Source organism: Pseudorca crassidens, chromosome 13, assembly GCF_039906515.1.
Source record: "Pseudorca crassidens isolate mPseCra1 chromosome 13, mPseCra1.hap1, whole genome shotgun sequence".
Classification (NCBI taxonomy): Eukaryota; Metazoa; Chordata; class Mammalia; order Artiodactyla; family Delphinidae; genus Pseudorca; species Pseudorca crassidens.
The window spans coordinates 69,937,282-69,958,875 of NC_090308.1; the positions used below are offsets into that span (position 1 = coordinate 69,937,282).

A 21,594-nucleotide genomic window follows, 5' to 3' on the forward strand; every position below is an offset into this window, starting at 1 on the left:
ATAATTTATAGATGGCACTGGAGTGCCAATTATAAAAAAATATTTTGGAGGACTGCTGGAAGTTTGTAGAGGCAGTTTTTATTGTTAACAGATGCATTTATGTATAGGCTTTTTGGCCTTTGATAAACAGTGTATATGCTCAGATTCAACATTTATTTGAGCACTAAACATAGGTGAATGCTATCACAACACTGATACTTCATTTATTCCTAAGAACAATGCATAGAGGTAGGTTTTATTATTACTCCTATTTATACAGAATAGGAAACAGAAGTTCAAAGAGGTTGCATGTCTTGACAAAAGTTCTTCAGCTTTAAATATTTAAGAAAAATCTATTCTATTGCTTTTCCACCAGGAGGTGATGAAGTCTTAATTAGTGAGGAGAGTGGCCTTTTTTTTTTTTTTCCATCTTTCCAGGAATTCTTCCTTTAGGAAAGTCTCTTTCATCCCCAAATAATCTGATCATTTTCTCTCTTAGGTACTATAGCAGTAGTTCTTCAAGCATGATCCTGGATCAGCAACAGTGTAGAATTACCTGGCAACTTGTTAAAAATGCAAATATCCCAGACCTACCAAACAAGCCCTCCTGATGATTCGGATGCACACTGAAGTTTGAGAATCGTCACTCTACAGAAATTGCTCTCTAAATGGTCTCTGTCATTCTTAATTCCAAATCTACCAGTGAGCTTAGTCCTCATGAAACTTTACTCTGTGGTGGCATTTAACAGAATTCACCACTGTCTCAATCTTAAAACTGTATTGTTTTCTAGAACATGTTGTTATCTGATCACCCATTCTGATACATCCTCACTACCTCTCCTCTTTATTCCTATATGAGATTTCCTAAGGTTCCTATATTCTCTTTTCACCCCTCTTTAAGCTTTTGATTGTTCATTTCTTCAATTCCCACAGACCCAAACATCACACATATACTGCTGACTTCCAAATACCTATCTATTCCCCAGACCTTTCCATTAGTTGAATTATTTAGTCATTATCTCAATATATATTTGATACTGTGCAGTGGTCATAGTCAAACACCGTTTGTTGGGGACACCACAGGAAAAGAGATAAACACAGCCCTTGCCCTAGGGAGCAGATAATTAAAATTTGTAAATGATGTAAAACTTGATGTTCTTTAGATTTTATCTCAACACAATCTGATTGATTAAAATCACCTTCCTCGTCTCATCGCAGTTAAAAGTGTCGTCAGTCTCACTGAAACTGTAACTGACTCCCTTTCCTTATCCCACATACATAGATACAACCAACCTTCCCCCAGCAAGTCTTTTGCTTCTTTAAAAACGTGTCTCACAAGCATCCCCCTTCCTCGTAGCCAGTGTCTTGGGTCCTGTTCTGATCTATAATGTAATAGATCGTAGTATAAATTATACTGCAGTAGATTCCTACCTTTTTTTCCTATTCTTTTTCCCATTCAATTTTTCTTTCACAGAGTTGTCTGACATTATTTCCCTAAGATTAGATATTTTGTCACATCCTTGCCCTGCTTAAAAACACACAAATAGGGCTTCCCTGGTGGCACAGTGGTTAAGAATCCGCTTGCCAATGCAGACGACATGGGTTCGAGCCCTGGTCTGGGAAGATCCCACATGCTGCAGAGCAACTAGCCTCGTGAGTCAAAATTACTGAGCCTGTGCGTCTGGAGCCTGTGCTCTGCAACAAGAGAGGCCGAAATAGTGAGAGGCCCGCGCACCGCGATGAGGAGTGGCCCCCACTTGCCGCAACTAGAGAAAGCCCTCGCACAGAAACGAAGACCCAACACAGCCAAAAATAAATAAATAAATAAATAAATAATTAAAAAAAAAAACACACACAAATAACAAACAACACACTTCAATGGCTCCCAATTGCCCACAAAGACCAAACTCTTAAATAAACCATTCAAAATCCAACTAAATGTGCCTTCAACTTCCCTTTCCAACTACATGCCTCCACCTCCTTGGGCTACTTCACCAATGTGGCATCCACTGTCACTCTGCTATGGCTCTCCTGAGCTATGTCCCTATGTGGAGTGACTTTATCAACAACTTCTTCCTCGGGTAACATCCCACATCAGCACCCAGCTCCAATGTTACCTTTTCTGGGCACATCTCCCACCCCTCCTAACAACCTTGCTCCCAAACCAGACAAAAGTAATAGCTTCCTCTTCAATGCTCCTAGAATACTTTGTTGATGGCACTCATAATGCCCCACTGGATTTTAAACAACTTGAGACTGAGGATTATATTAGTTCATATGTGGATGCCCGGCATCCAGTTCAGTGCTTGGCACGTAAGTAGGTGTTTAATAAATAGAGGTGGAATTGATCTAACCCAACTTTAATACTTTTGGTTTCCATGTTGCAGCCATCTGGAAGCAGAAAAAATTTAAAGGAATATAGTCCTACCTTGTAGATGCAGGCACACTGAAAGTAAGAAGTGGTAGAGCTGACGAGGAAAACAATCTTATCAGCACAGTCCTCATAAGCAAGTAGTTGTGGTCTCCTGGATGATGGCATATATAATCATAGCCCTGTATCGTGATGCCTGTTAATCATAAAGAGATTAAATCACATTTTGAACTGTTTAAGGATTAGGGAAATAAACTGTGTTTTGTTAAATAAATATTTTAATACAAATATCAGGATTTTAAAATTATACTTATATCATTAAGGACTGGGTTCAGCAAATAAATAAAACACCACTGAAAACTATGGAATCTAATTTCCTTGTCTCACATCCGTCTGACACTGCAGCTGGGGCTGATGTGCCACACTGAGTCCACGGAGAGAGGGGCTGAGGCTCCATCTGTCCTGTTGCTGTGCTTTACAGGGCCTGCACTCCCAAAGCAGCCAAGCATAGCAGTGTTGGAGCCCCAGCAATTATGTCCACATTCCAGGGCTTTCCCTTTCAGGCTTCCCAGAAGTGGCCACACCACCTCTGCTTACATGCTACTGTCCAGAATTTAGCAAATGACCACACCTTGCTACAAGGAAGCTGAGAAATGTAGTTTTTATTCCAAGGGTCATGAGTCCAACCAAAGATTATGGGTTCTAATACTAAGGAGAAGAAGAAATGGAGGTCGCAAAACAACCAGTCTCCTTTTAACCAGTATTTTAAGCTTCTATTTTCTGAAGCATTCACCTATATTAAGTTTCACATTCTCATTCTCCAATAATGACCCATAAAGGAAGCAGCACTGTATTTGAAAGATTAGTGCCCCTCCCACATCTGCATTTACAAAGTGTCAAAATAGACAACTTGGAGACCATGCACTCCACTGAAAGTCTGTTATCAGTTCACAAAAATAAGATCAAAAACAAAATAAACACTTAAAAACTTACAGTAATTTGATATTTCTGTGACATGCAAGCCCACGATCAGTAGTATACTCATCTCATTGAACAGAGTGTAAACCAGTTTGGGTGTCATCTAATTCACCTGGTAAGTCACATGTGGCACAAGCTGAGTGCATGTCATGTACACCAGGACCATGTCAATCCAAAATGGGTTGACATTCAAAAAAATAATCCTGCACAAAGAGTCTGAAACACTGGGGCCAGAACTTGGGGTTCCTGACCTCTGGCTCAGCACTGGCTGCTTTGGTCCTTTGTTGCTCTCAGATGCTGACACTGATGTTACCAGCCCACATCTCTGACCACCTGAAGGGCTCCAGAGCCATTCCCTAACCACAGCTCTAAACCAACTGTAGGTGCTTCTGAAATCTGATTGGCTTCTTTGTGTCTGAACTCCAGTGTTCATGGGACGGGCCCTGTACACATGGGTTCCAAGAGCCGTTTCACCCCCAGCATTTGCCTCCGCTCCTACCTTACCCTCAATACTATTCTGGATCCTGCTCCGAACTGAATAAACTATAGAAAACTATGAGTCTATCTCTCATCGAGCTCTGAAAATCTCCATTACCTAAATGCCACTACTGCAGTGCTCCCCCCTTCCTCAAAACACACACACACACACACACACACGCACGCACACGCACACGGATACGGAAAGCAATTTAGATCCAACCCACTCTCATTTGAATCAGTGATCAATGGTCACCCCTTACTGGTCTGACAAAGTTTCTGAATGACCGATTCACTGAGTTATTGTTGAATTTTTTCAAAAGCTGAGTTTTGGTGATTGTTCGCACCAGTAGTTTTCACAAATGACTGGAGAGGGCGGCTCAGTTATCAATTTCCCATGCGATTCACATTTCCGATGCTGAAGCAATTCTCCAGCACTCAGCATTGAAGATGTGGATGGACGGGCTTTCCTTTAAACACACTTTGCAGCCTTTTCTATTTCTGCAGGTGTATGCCCTGGCCCTGCCTCTACTTCTGCTGGTGAAAAGGTTCTTTACAAACCTTCTCCACCCTGGGAAAAGATACATACCTGACGGTTTCCAGCAATTGGTAATTTGGCAAATTGATTGTCAAAGAATTGATCTGGAGCCATCACCAAGTGCCACATACTACCGTACTTATGTTTCCATTCACGTAGCAAATGATTTTAGCAGCTGGAAGTGAACTTTGGGGGAAAAAATGGTCTCTACCAACATTACTGTTTTTACATGTACTTATGGTGCCAAACAACATACCAAAAAAACGATCACCTCCACCCAGAAATGCTGTTTCCTGTGGGATTCTTTCCTTGTGCCGCAATGAAGAGCCACAACAGTTTGTGTGTGGATGTGGGGTTGGGAAGCTACCTGCACAGCACTTTACCATTTTAAAGCACTTTCAAATATACTGTCTCATCTGATCCACAATCAGTTAATGTGTTTGCCAGGGTCCACATTACTCTATTTCTTGGATGAGGAAACAGAGGCGCCTAAAAGTTAAAGAACTTCCCTCAAAGTCATATAGGCAGTAAGTTAAAGGATCTGCACCAGAAACAACCTCTCAACTCTTATTCCTTCACTTGACCCTGACTCCTATTTGGGCATTTTTAAAAATATTTCTGCATGAAAGAATACCAGCCAAATATTTTCACCTTCATTTCCTTTAGGTATTATCATTGGTTTGCCTCTGACCATGCTTTTCCTGCCCTATTAATACAGTTAATTTATTTTTGATTTTTCACACAGTTCATTTAGCTATAAACTAGTGAAGGTAAAGGCCAGGTCTTCTCCACGATCAGTATAGTTCATGATTTATGTCTCCTAGCACTCAAGGGATCCCCATTTAGCTTCTGTCTTTGGCCAGAGCCTTCCTTAGGTGCTTTGAATCTGTCCAGTGAGTATTAACCAAGTGGCTTCTAAAGTTCTGGCAGGACTTCTAAGACCTCCTCACACATAAGTTCAGGAATGAAAATAATAAGTCAGGCTATTTTAAACAATAAATGCAACTATTCTAAGAACAGACAGCACAAAGGTTTTTCTAGTCTCTTCGAAGACCAGAACCACAGATCAATGTGTGATGTCCATCATCTCTCTTAAAAAAGAGGACATTTAGAGTTTTCTTCTCTTAACTATACTTCTCATCTGGAAAATTTGAGCGTACTGGTGTTGAACCAACTATCCTAAATGGTATTACAATATACTGTTCAGTGAGAAAGTAAAATGCAAGAGTGTGTTGGGAAAAGAACTTAACAAGAAGGCTGCAACCACTTTAGAAGTGTAAAACTCTGTCCAAAGGGGAGTTGGGACACTAAAACTTCCATCAAAGCACATGAAAATGACATCAGTGGTCTGTTATCCCCTCATAAACGAACCGGCCCCGGGCAAGGACGTTCAAGCACAACCCTTGTCAAACCCCTAACAAAGTTTGACATCTGTTAAATCATTAAAGGTACAAATAAAATGTTAACCAAGACAGAGAAGGAAGGGAGAGTGCTGATAGCATCTATTAGGACTAAAAGTAAAAGGCCAGAAAAGACATGATTAATTCCTGGATTTTGGAATATCACTATAGCTTGTTGGCTAAACCTTCCCAAGTTCCAAGTCACTGGAAACTACTCTGGCAATAAAAACACTATGGAGATCTGTAATAGATGGATTTAGGGCTTTTAACACTGATACAGCTGTTTCCACAATAAGTGGAGATCCTTTGGCTCGTCACATCCTCATTTTCCTCCAGACACCTTGTTTCAATTCCATGGAATGTAATTCTCCCTGACCTCAAAGAGAACTTTGTCCTTGAATCAGCTCCGTAAAAGCAAAAACCAAATATTGGCCTATAGTACTCATCTTAGTTTTTATACCTGATTAAACAGTGCATTCTATTTTCTCTGTCCTTTTGAGTCTGGAGCATACTAGCCTTGGACATTCCCTTATACAGAAAAGAGTGGGGTTTCCCTTCAAAACTTGTAACAGAGAAAAATCAAATTTACTTCTATTTTCCTGGGGAAAAAATACTATATTCTCCAGATTCCTTTGCAGGTACAAGGGGCTTTGGGATTGCCTTCCGGTGTGAACAGAGGTCATAAGTGTCACTTCAAAGCTGAGGTCATTAAGAATAGGTGTGCTTCCCCCATACATTCTTCTGTTTCCACGGCAAACTTGGAAGTCAAGTTCCAAATAGCATAGCTACAAGGAGTCAGCCTGGGTGCCTGAGTCACCAACTGGAGGAAAGATGCCACCTGACCCACGTGGGCCTCTTAAGTAAGTGAAAAGTAAACTAGTATTGGGTTATTCCACTGTTATTCAAGGATTGTATGATATAGCAGTTAGCATTACTTTCCATGACTAATACGTAACTTCTACAATGTTGAAATTTTCTAAAATAAATAAGCCTGAAACTTATATGATAAATGCACCACAAACGGATGGGGATGAATGTGCGTTCAAGTGAACTCAAGGAAACCTAACTGGCCTGAAGGGGACCAGCAACCAGCCTTCACATGTGGGTACATGGGTACTTCCTGCAGCTACAAGGAGAGGTGCACAGGAAGTACCATTCCATACCTTTGGGCCTGCCAGTCAAAGAGGGGACCTTTAGAAGGAATGGCCAGAGTGCAGTAGCTCACTTTTACGGCTGTGTGGGTGAAGGCAGCGAAGGAAGAACCAGAAGAATCCACAGCAGGAAGAAAAGACAAGTGATCTGGACCATCCCAGCCCAACCCGACACAGGCAAGAAGGAAGCACTTTAGCAGGGCCTCCAACATCTAACACCCAAGCATGTATGCAGGCCCAGCGATGGGAAGCTGGGGTGACTGTGGAGATAGTATCAGTAACCAAGGCAACAGGCAAGTTTAGCAACTTGGTGGCTGCAAGCAATAGTAGCAGAAGCTCTAGAAGCACCAGTTTTCCAGGGAGGAAATGCAGGAGTGCTGTACCAGCTGGCCCAGGCTGAGGCTCTGGGTGGGCCACAGCATGAAGGGCTGCTTGGAGGAGCTCCAGTTAAAGGTAAGCATAGAGGACGGAGGGATGGGCTGGGCTGTAGACTCAAAGACCCAATTGATAGAGGAAGCAAGGAAATGCCTTATTGTGAGAATTTACTGTATCCTTCTCTCACAGCATTGTTCTAGAAAACAGTCTACTGGTTCTGCCTTCAGCCTTAATTCTGGAATCCATTAAAACCAGCAGAGGAATTCAGATTCATATACTTTAACAGAGTATAGCTGTCTTCTCACTCCTTCTTTCCCTTCCCCTGAGAGAGCTTCAGAGAGTGGGCAAACGTGGCCACGAAATCCATGCCACAGGAACAGGTAGGCCTCTCTAAACCCCTTCCCAGGGCCAGGTGGACCCCACTACTGGCTGCACACCACACTGCTCGATACCCACTATGCACCTAATTAGCTGGGAAAAAATCCAAAAAGCCATCATAAGGCTGCTTCCCTTCTGCCATATTCTGTGCATTTGCTAAGGACAGAAGCTGGAGATTTATTCTGGATCATTTGGCCTGTACTCCACAAACAACAAGCACAAGTGTGCTTCTTGGCATCTTAGTCTTGGGGCCACCTCAACCTGAAACAAATGATCTGCTGTTCCAAATTCAGTCAATGCACAAACACCATGACGTTTTTGACCTTGGGAGGCTTACAATCTTGTAGAACAGGTCACACATGCACATATACACCTTCATTCTTTTCTAAGATACAACTAACTTGGAAAATACAAAGACTTAGATACACTAGATTGATATTTAACCCGTTATCAACCTGCAAGCTTTAGCAGGAGAAAGGTGAGAGTTTCCAACTGCCTGGATAGTCTTAGGTGGTAGATCCAGGACAGAGAACCTGTCTCCATAAAACCTAGAGCCACTACTGGATTCTTCGCAAGTACTCAGTTTAGAAGCTCTACACAGTAAGAGGCAGGGTGAGGGAGGATGGGGGAAAGGGGAGGCTCACCTTGTATTTCGCTCCTGCACCAAATCCTCAATACTTACGAGATTACTGACTTTCTATAGTCGCCTGCACAACTGTAGTGCTCCTTTTCCCTCCAAAAAAATACTCAAGAGATCTACCTGCCTTCTCCTGGAACTCATTCATGGAATGACTCACCTCATTATCAAGGTCATCCAGACAGTTGCCATCCCCACTGGTGACTAGGAGTGCAGCTGCTGTATAGAACCCACCTGCAGCCGCAGGGACTGACGCCCTTTTACACTTGCTGGTTTAAGACAAGGTCCATCTTACCAATACCCCCTTCTCTCCCCAGAAAAATACTACAGGTAAGTAGGGAGAGTAAAGGACCTCAGGGACCTTGCTCATATAACTGTACTGACAGGTCTTCAAGTCTAAAGCCTGGCATTCTCATTTGCTCTGAGGCCCAAAAGTAGAAGTGACATTGAATGCTGTGTAGCTGTGGAAAAGGAGAAAGGAAACTAACATTTGTGTTATGTGAAGGAAAATAAAAACAGCAACAGCCTCACACCAAGAGTTTCTTAGTGTCAGGATGTAGAAAACTATCTCCTATAAGCCGATGGGATAAACTGTCTCCACTTTATAAAGAAAACTGGGTCTCAGAGAGAGAGATTAAATGCCTTGCCAAGGGTTACAGCAGAACCCTAAGTGCAAAAGCCAGTACTGAATTCAGCTGTCTCTGATTCCAAAGTTCCTTCCAGATGCTAAACTGCCTCTATGCAGAGAAGCAGCTTTTAGCCTAACTGTAACAAAGTAAAAACAACCCAAGAAGAGTATCTGAATGTGTTGGGAGGCAGGGAGGGGAAGGGCAGTTGATCTCCCAAATGGAACAGCTGCTGCTGCTAGCATCGTTACTATCATCATCATTATCATTTTAGGGAACTATTGCTTACTATAAGGAACTGATTAGATTTCTCCCTGTGCACTATAAGGATCTTGTTTTGCTCTTTACTCTTGCTGCTAGGAAGCTTGGAGACAAATCCAAAGTTCCTGTTTAATAACTGTGTAGTACTCCACATGCATATCAGAGTTATTGTCTTCTTATCTTGATTCTGGATTGTGATTTCTATTTTACTTGGTTCTAATCTTTACTTGCCATTTATATATTTACTCATATATATTCTCATGAGACTCCTCAAAACTTTAGTGGAATAACATTTAGTAGGCATGACATTAATTTAAAAAATAATTTACCTGGGTACAGCTTTCATCTGTAGCATCACACACATTCTTTAGTCCTTTGAATTATATTGCTAAAATATCTGAAAAAAAATCTAGATACCATCTGGTGCCTTTGGAAAGACAGAGGTAATCAGGTCTTTGATCTGCTCTGCACATGGACTGGGAGAGGGAAAGAGGACCAAATCTCCCTGACACAGACAATCATTTGCTTTATTAAACAAGTGTCTTATATTACACACAGAGTAGTGCACTATTTGGATGCACAAGAAAAAATTATGAAAAGTAGATACTGAGCGTACTGAGCACTTTGGGTTTTGAAACATTAACATCACAGCTGTTTCTAATAATTTTTCTCTAACTGCAAGCTTATTTCCACAACATGTACTAATGTAACTGTAACCGCCCCAAAATGTTTTTCATTTTTTCAAATGAAGTCTTCTTAGAAATAACTATGCAACTGAAAGCCCATAGCCATCTTAGCTCACTACCCCCATATACAGGTTATTTTGTATTCATTTTTTCCTCTGCTATATGATTCAAGATGGGACAGTTTGCAACAGTTGACCTACTTACAAACTTGTGAAATGTGCCTTTCTAAACAACAAAACAAACAGCAACAAAAAACCCAAGAGAACCTCACTAATGAGAAAAGTCAAGAAAGTTCATCAGTAGCGTGCCCTGCAGTTATAAATGGAAATGACAACGAGAAGTTCATTCCTCGCCCTCTTATCTGGCGCACTGATAATGGTAACAGGTCACGGGAACTGGCCTGGCAACTACGCGCTAGCAGGCCCAGGGCCTGGGGAAATTTAAGTCCTTTTTTGTTTGAGGGTTAACCTGAACTCAGGTGCAAACAAAATGTACATTAATATTCCTTTCAAGTTTCTCCTTCTATTTACCTTTTAATTCTCAACTGTTTCCCTCAATCCATATGGACGCTTACTTTTTTTAGATGGTTTTATAGTTTTGTGAAGAGTTGGTGGGACTTCCTTCTTTGATACTCTCCGCGGAGGTCTGACCATCAGAGGCCACTGTCTTCTCTGGGGTTGGTTTCCCTGCAAGACTCAGGGTCGCCTCCACTGCGTCCGCAGATCAGGACAACCTACAGGGCTTCCCTTTCTGCCTGGGTTCAGTCGGGGACGCTCAGCTCCTGCTCTGGCCAGAAGTTCCGGAGTCTCCTACGGCTGCTGCCCTCGGCGAGACGGTGGGGTCCGCGCAGAGCCGAGTACAGGGTGCCGAGAAGGCTGCTCCGCCCCAGGCCGAGCTCGGGACAGTGAGGCCGAAGGTCCCCAAGGGCGCCACGTGCCCCAGCCGGAAGCGTGGCGGGCTCTGCGCAACCTAAACGACCACGAGCCCCTTTCTTCCGGGAGGTCGCAGGCCGGGGGCTGAACTACCCCCGCCCTCCACCCTCCAATCTGGGAGGGCTGTGAACGGCCACCCAGCGGAATAGTCGACAGTCTTTGCCAACCCTCCTCAGTCCTCCACCGGAATATATTATCCAGCCACCACCTGGCGGGCGAGCCAGCAAGGTTTATTATCCCCGTTGTAACGCTGAGGAGGTTACGGCCGGGACACGGCCAGGGTCCCGAAACAGATGCGTGCGGAATCCCGTCAGGAGGGGAGCTCAGCCCGCCTCCCCATCGCCCAGAATCCTCAGAGCCGGGCGGTCCGCCGGCCAAGGCGCAGGCCGAGGCCCGAGGCCAGAGTGGATTCGGGTTTACGCCCTCGGGGGAGGAAGCGGTGGGCGGCTCGGCTACCGAGGTCAGGGGCCCGGGATTGCCGAGCCGAGCGCGAGAGGAGGCCTGCGCTGTGGAGTCCAGGAGCCACGAAGAGGCCCAGGTGCCCCGGGATGCGGCCGCCCGACCTCAGCAGCAGACGCGGTGGGCGCCCAACTCCCGTGCGCTAACCCCCGGAGAAACGGGGCCCGCGCAGCCCCGGAACTAGAGCTTCCTGCGGAGGGAGGGGGGGCGCTTAGGTTTTCACTCACTTTGTTCTTTAACCCATTTTTAAAAGGAGAGTCTTGATTCGAAGCTATAGAAGACAAAAATGGCCTCCTGCCCCCTCCTCCAGACACTGCCCGTCTCCCGCGGCTACTGGGACTGACGGCCCGCGGCGAATCCGCACGCACACGCACGCTCACGCATGCACACATGCGCACACGCCGCGCACGCTGTGTCCGGGCTCTGCGGTGCACCTCAGGCTCCCCAGGCAGGGTGAGGCGAGGCCTGGGACATCGTCAGCGTGGTTGTGCGGTCTCCTGGGTCTGGGGACGTCTCTGAGGGTTTTGATGAGCCTTATTTTTAGTTCCCCTCGGAGGAGCTAGCGCCGCGCCAGGCGAGTGGTGCGCTGTGGCCGGGGCAGCGCGCCCTTCTCAGCCAGCGAGCAGAGGCGCAGGCGCAGGCGCGGCGCGGCGCGGGCGCCGGCTCTAATCAATAACCTTCAGCGGGCTCTGAACTGCAGGGGGCTGAGAGGCCTTTCCGAGAGAGCAGCCCCGGGAGATGATGTATTTATTCTTCGCACTTACTGTGCACTTAGCACCGAAAGGGCTGTTCTTTGCTCTTAGCAACAGAAACCCGCGGCTCGTCAGCCTTGACTCCCTGTGGCTGCTGAGTGCGAGTCCGCCCGGGGGCGCGGGATCTTAGGCTTGGTCTCTCCAACAGGTGGCGAGGGCCGGCGGCAACCGACCCGAACACCTTCCGCCCTGCCTGACCCATGTCTCCTGGGTGTCGCGGCCAGCCACCTCGCTATGGAGAAGGGGGCGAGGACTCGGCGTGTGCACGGGGGAGTGAATATGCAGGCGGGCTCCGGACTCCAAGCAGTAACAGCGCTAACGCAGAGAGCTTTCCAGGCGCCTTCCTTGATTTTCCGTAAAATAGGTTTAATTAATAGCTGAGACGAATCTCCTTTTCAAGTGACTTGAGCAATCAAAGACGCTCCTCTGGGATCCAGAGGAAGTTGGGGGTTGTAACTCCCTGCTCAACCCCCCACCCCCGAGTTTGCCTTCCTAGTCCTTTTGACTTCACTCGCACACAACCCACTGGAGAAGTCTCAGTGATAAATTACGGAGTCGCTTAGGCGTGGCCATGCCTTTCTCCCCTAACATGTCCCTTCCTCGGATGACTCTGAACTCGGAGTGGAATCCGATTCCCTCTCGGATCCCCGTGGCCGAGCCTCGCTCACTCAAGCCAGGCGAGCCGAGCGGCTGCTGGAAAATCGCGGCTGCAGCGGGCGCGCGGCTTCAAGCGCGCTGCTTCCCGAAGCTGCCAGGATACTGATTTATGCTCCAGCCGCTCGCGAGAACCCCAACGCTTTGGCTGAGTTAATTTTTGTCAATTGTTCCTCATCACACTGAGATAGTTTGCAGCTTGAGGCGTGTTTTATTTATCACCTTGCACATTTGAAATACAGTCAGACATAAAAATAACTGACTCTGGGACTCTGGCGCAATATTGGAGCCGTCGGGGAATAATTTGGCTAACTGACTTGGACGTTTCACCTTCTAAACAGAAATGCAACTCTCAGTCAAACTGTAAATCAGATTGTCTTTGCAAATGGGGGGGGGGGAAAAAGCACGAAACCCAGGAGGGAACGGAAACAAAATGAAAGAAAACGCAGGTATTGACCAAAGCAAAACGAGCTTCAGACACCCAGACTGGATTTTAATTTTAGGCGTGGAACCTCATCGAGAATGTGAATTCGTAAATGTTTTACCAGTCGGATCTGCCTTGGGGTTTCTAGGGTACCCTGGAAACTGGACTGATTTCTTTATTTCTTTTTACCGTTACTGCTGTTTTTGTTATTAAATAATATATGCTATCTTGGGGGGCTCCCCTTGAAGAGCTCCAATTGTAAAAGTTAACGAGAACCGTCTGGGCAGGACAGGGTGGGAGCTCTGGAAACGACCTACGACTTGGAGAAGGAAACCAGAAATTTCTTGGCACTTTCCATGTCCCCAAATTTCTGTGAATAAGCAGAAAAGAATCTGATAGTCTTTTCTGCGCCTCAGGCATTCTTCTCCTCCACCTGTCTGGAAGCCCCTAATAATGAAAGCTCGATATCTTACCGCCGCACATAGATCGAATGGTCTAAAGCCTGGGCAGGACTGGCCTTCAGTAAGGCAGGATCTGGAAAAGAGAAAACCCACTCAGGCGACCACTCAACAATTGATCACTTAGGGGAATTCAAAACGCAACCAAATAAAAGTTCTGCCAGGGTGGAGAGCATCTGCTATTATTTTGGCATTATTTCACACAACCCGCACCCCAGCAAGTAAATTTCATTCTAACACAGCAAAACGGAGATCAGGCAGGAGCGTTTCCCTAGCTTCCACAAGGGGAATCTGAAGACGGTTTTCTTGACGTGAAACCACAGCGACCTTAAATGTAGGCACCTGCCCCAGTCTTAGGGTATTAAACAAGTATATATTTGTTTAAACTTCTCTTTGACCAAGACCATTCACACAACATGCTTCTAACATTTCTCCAAATAAAATGGAACAGGAGACTGTGACTCTTAAGATCCACAAATTAAAATTAAATTTAAAGATACCAAAGGGGGCTTCAGGTAGAAAGTTGGAGGGATTATTTTCAAATAACTTTGAAGGTTTAAGAGAAGATATCTTGGTAGTTGATAGTGCTTGGTATCCATACCGAATATATAATATTAAATTATGACTTCAAAAAAACGTTTCAAAGGCATTAAATAAAATTAAATTAAATCTAATATTTTGATGGGGAAAAAGATCAGCAAGTAGTTGGAAATTTTTCTCAAAAACAAATTATATTGGTGTGGTTTTGACATTTGTGTGATCCAATTCTTAATCTGGTGTTTTTTATATCGACCCCAAACTGGTTTTGCTCAGGTTGACATCTCTGCTTCTTCAGAGCTGGAACTCAGTAAATGCAGCGTGCTCTGCTGACGGGCAACTCCTGTGTTGTGAGTAATCCTTTGCCAATAGATGGTCTGATGTCCTTTTCACTGTAACCAACTGGGAAATTAAAAGAAAAATGTTTGCCTCTCCACATATTTATTTTTATTTGTTGTTTTTTCTTTATTTCTAACACATCAAGATGAGTTCTTTCTCTTAGAATCCCAAGCCACAAATTTCTCCTAAAAACGTGTATTTCAAAAATTAAATCTACAGGTGTAATACATACTGTGAACCCTATAAAATGCATTTACAATGTGGACTTAAAGAAAGAAATTTGTAACTTTCATATGTACCTTCCTTTTGCAATAGGCAACTGCCATATGTTTCCGACTTCCATAATTCAGTTTTTCCTGGACATCTGTAGCAGGTAGTGAGTGCTTCTTAAAGTACATTTTATGTAATTTGAGAAGGAACCTGCACCAAAGAGTAAAGGTTAACAGAAAAAAGCACAAGTCTTTCTAGAAATGCTAGTTATTCAAAATTTACATCACCTATCGTGCTTGGCCTGGATAGCTTTTTTCCTCTCTTTCTTCTTGAGACTGAATTTGGAAATGCAGTGTTATATATGCTGAGAATTCTTTACAAGCAACACTTCCAAAATTTCTAAATGTTTTGGTAAAGATCCTCTTGTTATTACTGTTCTTTTGCTTGAAGATTCTAATTTGGCTCTTCCTGAAAACCCAGGTTGGAAGTGTATTCCAGTAAGATTATTTTGTTTGAGAAAAATTTTAATATTTTTATATCAAAAACGGGGAAAACCTTAAACTCGTTCATTTTTCAGCTATCTTAATTGTTCATCTTACACTCGTTAAAGGATGGAGAAGTTTACACAATTAAAAGTGAAAACAAAGCAAAACCAAATGTAGAAAAGTCAGAACTTGTTCTCAAATTTTTTGCCCATGTGTTCAAATTCAGGGATCATTCTTAATAGAATTTTTCAATAGCTCACTTCTTTTTGTGCAGTTCCAGTGCTAGCCTTAAATTAATCTGTTAGAATCTTTTCATTCAGCTGAAACTGAAATGCCTCATCTGTCAGTACAAAAATATGAATAAATTTCAGCCACATTCTTTATTGTTCGTACTTTCAGCAGATTATATAAATGCCCACAGAATTTTCACTGTTTAATAACTGTGGGTATCTACAGATGTGAAATAGGAGAACAGGGCCCAATTTACAGCCAATTAGAGGGTGTAATAATTTGTATAAAAAGCTAAACATCCTACCTAGTTATTGGAGCCTAAACAGGCACTCAGTTCCCTTTTCAATTCATTTAATTAAACCAGCAGACTCAAGAAAATCTTTGTTTATGGGGAAAAATAGCATTAAATATTTAATTCAAAGAATATGAAGCTGCATATCTTAAATATCAATTTAAACATCATTTTATAAAGCATAAACTATTAAAATGCCCATTAACTATTTAGAGAATATTAATTTCTCCATTCATTGTCTCAGTTTGATTTATGTCCAAATTGACCTGTTGCAATTCAGCAATGTCCATCTCCCATCTTTGGGTATCCATTTACATCTAGGTGTTAATTTCATTACCTCCTTGAAGCCAGCTTGTATTTGGATCAGGTATTAGTGATAGAGACAAGTGTTTCCTTCTTGGACATTTCTGTTACTAACCCCTTACTGTAGTAGTGTCGTCAGAGGAGTGTAGGTCAATGAATGAGGAAGTGAAGGGGGCGGTTTTTCATGCACAGGGTGAAAAATAATTCCAGCATCATCTGGAGGTAGAGCAGATACTGCTGGAAATTGGACATGAGTGGCGAAGCTCATTCGTCCAGCCGAGTGAGTTTTCTTCCGGATACATTACAGGTTTATTACGTCCTCACAGCCCCTCGACTTGGTGGGTCACGGGCCTCACTTCTCCCTTCCTTTACCTTTCCCTGGAGAACTGGAAGTGGAGGGAGGGAGGGAGTAATGACGACAAGCTTACCATTAGAGTACACGCCTTTTGCTCTCTCCAAACAGCGCACCTCCCCTAAACCTCACCGAGAATTGAGCATTGATTGAAAAACCAGCACTAAAAGGAATCTCTCCGGACCCCAAACTGAGTTTGGGCGCTCGGGAGCCCCGAAGAGCACTTCGGTGGGCTGCGCGATTTCTTTGCTATCGAGACTCGGTCTCAGCTGATGAGAATACTTAAGAGACTTGTTGGAGGAGGAGAATGGTAAACAATCGCCAACATGTGGGATAGTGCTGTGTGTGTGTGCAAATCCACGACAGAAGCAAGCCGCGAGGAATCGCGGTTCGGGATCGCTTTCTCCACGGGGCCTGGGTTTGCAGCTGCAGCCGGAGACCCGGCAGGAAGGAAGCCCTCGAGAGCGCAGCGGTCCAGCCCCTGGCCGACTGAATTTACTCCCGTAAATTACTCTTTGTAAACTTATACAGGTTATAATTTATTGTTTTTATTAACCCAGATCAGAGGGAGAGGCGAGAAGAATAGCAGGGCAGATAACGAAGAGAGTGGAAGATGGTAAGGGAAGGAAGGGAGGAGAGAGGGAGCCCCAGCCAGCGAGTAAGGTGCTGCCTGGTGACTCGGCGGCTCTGACGTCCACGCCCCCAATTAGGATGTACCTTCTTTCCAAACTGTTACAAATTAAGGCAGCCAAATAAGTACCCCACTTGGTGCTAGGATTGGGCCCTTGCTCACCCCCACTCTCCCGTCTATTTCTGTACTTCTCGCTAGGTTAATCTTCTAGCTAATAATAAAGTTTTTTTAAATTTTTATTTTTTAGCGCATGGGAAGGAAGTCCGGATCATGCCTGTTCGGAAACTTGGGGACCACCTGAAGCAACTCCCACTCAAGGGCCAAGAACAGACTGTCTTGTGTGCCAAGGCTCACCTCCTGTGTCATGTCTTGAGTGTGGGAAATTAATCGTAAGGGTTAGAAACTCTTATAGCCACCGTCAAGTGTAAAAGAAAAAAGAAGTCTATCTAGAGAATGAAATCCTAATGCATAGAATTTTTAAATTCAGAATTTAAAAATAAGTAACTGTTTATAAATACAAGTAGCTACGTCAGGTAAGTGGAAATAGCAAGCTCTCTCCAAACATATATATGTTACACTATATATAGTGTGAACAGGCTCTAGGCTGAGAAAGCACAGCGGAAACCGACAGAATCCGTTTTAAAAAAATCTTTTGGAACTGTCTAATTTTAAAATGCACAGAGAAAAATAAGGAAGAGGAACTGACTACGCTTTTCAACGCCCACCCCCCTCCCGCGATAGTTTTGCTAACTGGCTGAACACAGATTCCACTAGGTACCATTCGCAAGGCTCTTGTGTCCTTCCCTCTCTCTCCGCCCAAGTTCCTGAGAGAAGCCCACTCTGATAACGTTCTTCCCTGGATGACTTTTATTTGAAATAGAGCCGTGCTAGTCATGCCAGAGGCCTGACAGTTTAATTCAGTTTTAATCGTTTCCTTAACATAGCTCATACTGGGAACAGACAGTTTCTCTCTTAAAGTGACGAGAGGCACACGCTCCCCGGTACACATGCCCACCCATGTTTACACCCTCGCAGGTGCACACACGCGCATCCACGCACATACAGGCACGTGCACGGGCGCACCCTGTCGAGTTTTTCTCCCGCCAGTTTGCGCCCTGTCCCCGCTTCCTTTGCTCTCTTGACTGGCAAAGTGCAAGGCCCTGACTCTACTCTGGCACGCGCGTGCCATGCTTTTGAGAAAACGCCCGATTAGTGTGGTGGCTTCGCCAACGCTTCGAAGGCCGAGACTCCGCCAGCCTGCCAAACCCGCCTTCCTTCCCTCAGGCTCCTGGAGAAGCTCGGCTTCCCCTCTCGGGAGCGAAAGTCGGGGGTGAGCTGAGGTCTGCGACCTTCTGCTTCGTGGGGTCGGGGGCAGCTGGTCCCGCTGGGTCCCGGAGTCTGAGCTGGATTCCATGCGAGCCCAAGGTGGAGAGCGGCGGTGCGGCTCTGTCGCTGTGGTTCCCAAAGCCCAGCCTGGATTTGGACTAAGGAGACCAGAGTTGGTCCTGTCCCGGGCGCCCAGGGCACATCTGGATTATTTTTAAGGGCCACGTTCTATCTGACATAGTGGATGTGTGTGAGGCCCGGCTTTCCAGCTTGTCTGTATGGTGCAAGTCCCCGGCGTCCCGAGGGCTGAGCCCCTCGCTGCCTGGGGTAAAGGAGAAAGAAGCGATGTAGGGATATCGAAGGCCTTGGGGCCCTGCAGGCCCGTGTAGTCCCTTCTAAATCAGTTTTGAGCAGCGGGGCCTGTAAATGGACAAGAACCCGTCTACAAAGCAGGCTTCGCGTCTGGAAAACCGCGGTCGTCCCTGGCGGCCTGGGGTTTCTCCAGAGGAGCCGTTCTCCCGGAGTAGGCCTCAGGGCCCCGGCGACTCCACCCTTGGGCCTCAGCGCCTCCACCTCTCCAAGTCCGCAAGGGCAGCTCAGAGGAGCCTCGGGTCGCTCCTCCTTGGGGCCACTGAAAGCCTGGGCGTGGAGCGGGGCGCTCGGTCCCCGCAGGCTGCGGATGGATGCTGGCTTCAGATGCCCCGGACGCGCGGAGCTCGGTGGGCAGCCTCCTGCCAGGTCTGCGGCCCTCCCTCCAGCGCATGCCTCCCCACTCCCTGCCCCAGCCCTCCAGGCGGCCTCTTCGCTCTGCCGGGCTTGCGCCCGTCTTCGGGCAGGCTTCAGAAACCAGGTTTGCGCTTACTTTTAAGGCTGTACTACCCGCCTAGGTCGCCGCAGACTCTGGAGGTCCACCGAGGTCCGGACGCTCCAGACCGTTCGCAAAGCCATTTTTTGCAAATGCAAAACACCTCCTCCTAGTTGAGTCTGGTTCTCAATCTTTTAAAAGAGGCCTCCTCTTCAGGTAGTTAGGGAGTCGTGTTTGACCCTGAGGCTGCTGGGCCCGCCGGGCGGCGCGTGCGGAGACGCCTCTGAGCACCGCCCGCTCTGGTTCCCGCTCTTCTGGTTTCCTTGGAGGAACCGCGAGTTCCCCCTGGAGCTACGGTAAAAAGATCGCAGTGGCGAAGCTACTGCCTGAGTCACTGTACTGGAAACTAAGAGAGAAGTAAGAGATAATGGGGCAGCCAACAGTGTGGAGGTTAAACAGAGCGAGGGAGAGAAAACAAAAAACAAACAAAAAACCCTCAATCCTTTGTCGTGTATTTTATACCAGAGATTTAAGAGTAATATCCATGATGAGTTTTATTCTACAAAGAGACTTGCTCTATTTACATCACATCCATTATTTTTGTTAATCCAGAGCAAAAGTCGAGTTGAAACTACAAAACAAACTGTACAGATACATGTTAAGTGTTATTCAATTAAAAAGAGGTTTTAAAAAATTGTTTTAAAGAAACATGTTGGCTCTTTAAAAGCCTGAGAAAAGAAGTAGCTACCTGGCAAAAACAGGGCAAACATGAAATTACGTTAAATCACAGAGAAATTTTCTAAAACTGCAATGGAAATTTTATTGCATCTTAAAACTTATTTCACTCTGCGAAGTGTTTAGGGGTCTTAAAGCTAAGTCCTTATCATTAAAGACATAAAAATTAAAATACCAGGTTTAAATTAGCGATCATTGTTCGAAAGAAATGGGAGACTCCGGAAAGAGCGTGCTTTTTCTGACAGGTTCATATAAAGGACTGAGCAATAATGGGGTAAAATTTTGCTCTCCTAAATATAAAGGATTTAAACGTATCTTGAATTCCCCCTCCCTCCCCAAGAAAAATCCACGGAGTAAAACAAATAAGTCTAGTGCCACGCCCGGCGCAGAGTGGGTGTTACTAAATGCAGAATGTGTCCAAGAGAAAAGACGGGCCTGGTGGACGTGAATTCTCCCCACTCCTCAAAATGTTCTGAGTTGTAGCAATATTAAGTGATAAGGGAATGGGACTGGAACTTAAGGTTTCTTGAAAAATTCTTGATATTCTGATGTGGTGATCATTTCGGTTTAAAGCCAGGAGCCTCAGCCTTTCCAGGTCCCGGTGGGGAAAGCTGGAGACTCCCGGACTGGACTGGCTGTGGGAGGCAGGGAGACTGACCCGGTTCAGGGCCCGGGCTGGCACTTCCAAGCCAGACGGCGGCGCTTTCCACTCTAGGTTTTTTGCGACCTTGTAAGGAAGTGGGCGCGGGCGGAGCGGAGTCGGCGCCTCCTGATTGGCTGGCCGTCTCGGTGATTGACAGGGCCCCGGACTCCGCCCCCGCCCCTTTATTGACACTAATGAGCAAGTTCTTCCCACCGCTCTCCTGCCTGGAAGTGCTGACAGATCAAGGCAACAAATTTCAATTACAATCCCTAATTTGTGTCCGCAGAGTGTTTTTTACCCATGTTAGTCCTCTCTGGCGCATCAGTCGAGGCAGATCTTGGAGCTGCAGGAAGAGGTGGAGAGGGTGGGAGCGAAAGAGTCCATCACTGAGAGAGCGCGCGAGAGACCGAGGGAAGGAAACTTGGCGGGCGCGTCGCTGGTTCCTGGGATCCCAACACAAGCACGAGAGAGGAAACGCCAAATTTGTTTTTGCCCGGGCGGGGAAGAGGGCAGATCTGGGCCTGCGGGAGGCCCCGAGAGTCGTTCAGATTTTGGTAGGGGAAGGAGAGCGAGTGTGTGCGTGTGCCTGCGCTTGTGTATATGAGCGAGGGGCGGGCGCCGGGCGGCGGGGATGGCCGAGAAACGGAGGGGCTCGCCGTGCAGCATGCTAAGCCTTAAGGCGCACGCCTTCTCCGTGGAGGCACTGATCGGCGCCGAGAAGCAGCAACAGCTTCAGAAGAAGAGGCGAAAGCTGGGCGCAGAGGAGGCGGCCGGGGCCTTAGATGACGGAGGCTGCAGCCGCGGCGGCGCCGCCGGAGAAAAGGGCTCCTCTGAGGGAGACGAAGGCACTGCGCTCTCCCCGCCGGCTGGGGCGGCATCCGGGCCCATCCGGAGCTGTGCAGACCTGGAGCGGAGCTGCGGTTCCCGCGGAGCCGCGGGTGAGTCAGCCCCTTCCCGCCTAACTTCTTCCTTAGACGTCCTCTCCCGGTCCCACGGGCCAGTACCGCCGCGGAGAACCTGAACTACTGCGAGCTGTGGGCGTGCGCGCGCGCGGTGTCCCTGTGCGCCCGGGGCAACTCAGTCATCAGAGCGCTAGCCTGGGTGTCAGGGCGCAGAGCTCGCGCTGCCCTGGACGCTCTCGCCGCGCAACTCGGGTCACCCTCCAGACA

General features: G+C 46.2%; 1 protein-coding gene and 2 long non-coding RNA genes across 8 annotated transcripts in view; 2 read left to right on the forward strand and 1 right to left on the reverse strand.

The window, feature by feature from the left end:
• LOC137204771 (uncharacterized) overlaps positions 1-11,802 on the reverse strand; it is a 147,930-nt gene extending 136,128 nt beyond the window's left edge. The window contains exons 1-2 of one of the 6 annotated variants that reach the window (XR_010933823.1): positions 10,388-11,759; positions 2,408-2,546 (exon numbers count right to left, since the gene is read on the reverse strand). This is a non-coding gene — a long non-coding RNA (uncharacterized lncRNA). Of the gene's footprint in view, positions 1-2,407; positions 2,547-10,387 lie in introns of all 6 variants that reach the window. The other 5 variants (XR_010933825.1, XR_010933824.1, XR_010933822.1 and 2 more) reach the window with 5 other exon arrangements.
• LOC137204773 (uncharacterized) lies at positions 11,237-13,704 on the forward strand. The gene is made up of 2 exons (XR_010933827.1): positions 11,237-11,368; positions 12,149-13,704. It is a non-coding gene; the product is annotated as an uncharacterized lncRNA (long non-coding RNA).
• Positions 13,705-20,605: 6,901 nt separating this feature from the next.
• TBX18 (T-box transcription factor 18) overlaps positions 20,606-21,594 on the forward strand; it is a 30,423-nt gene continuing 29,434 nt past the window's right edge. Inside the window, exon 1 of the mRNA XM_067702654.1 lies at positions 20,606-21,363. Coding sequence (XP_067558755.1) covers positions 21,057-21,363 — 307 coding nt within the window. The 5' untranslated portion in view covers positions 20,606-21,056. The remainder of the gene's footprint in view (positions 21,364-21,594) is intronic.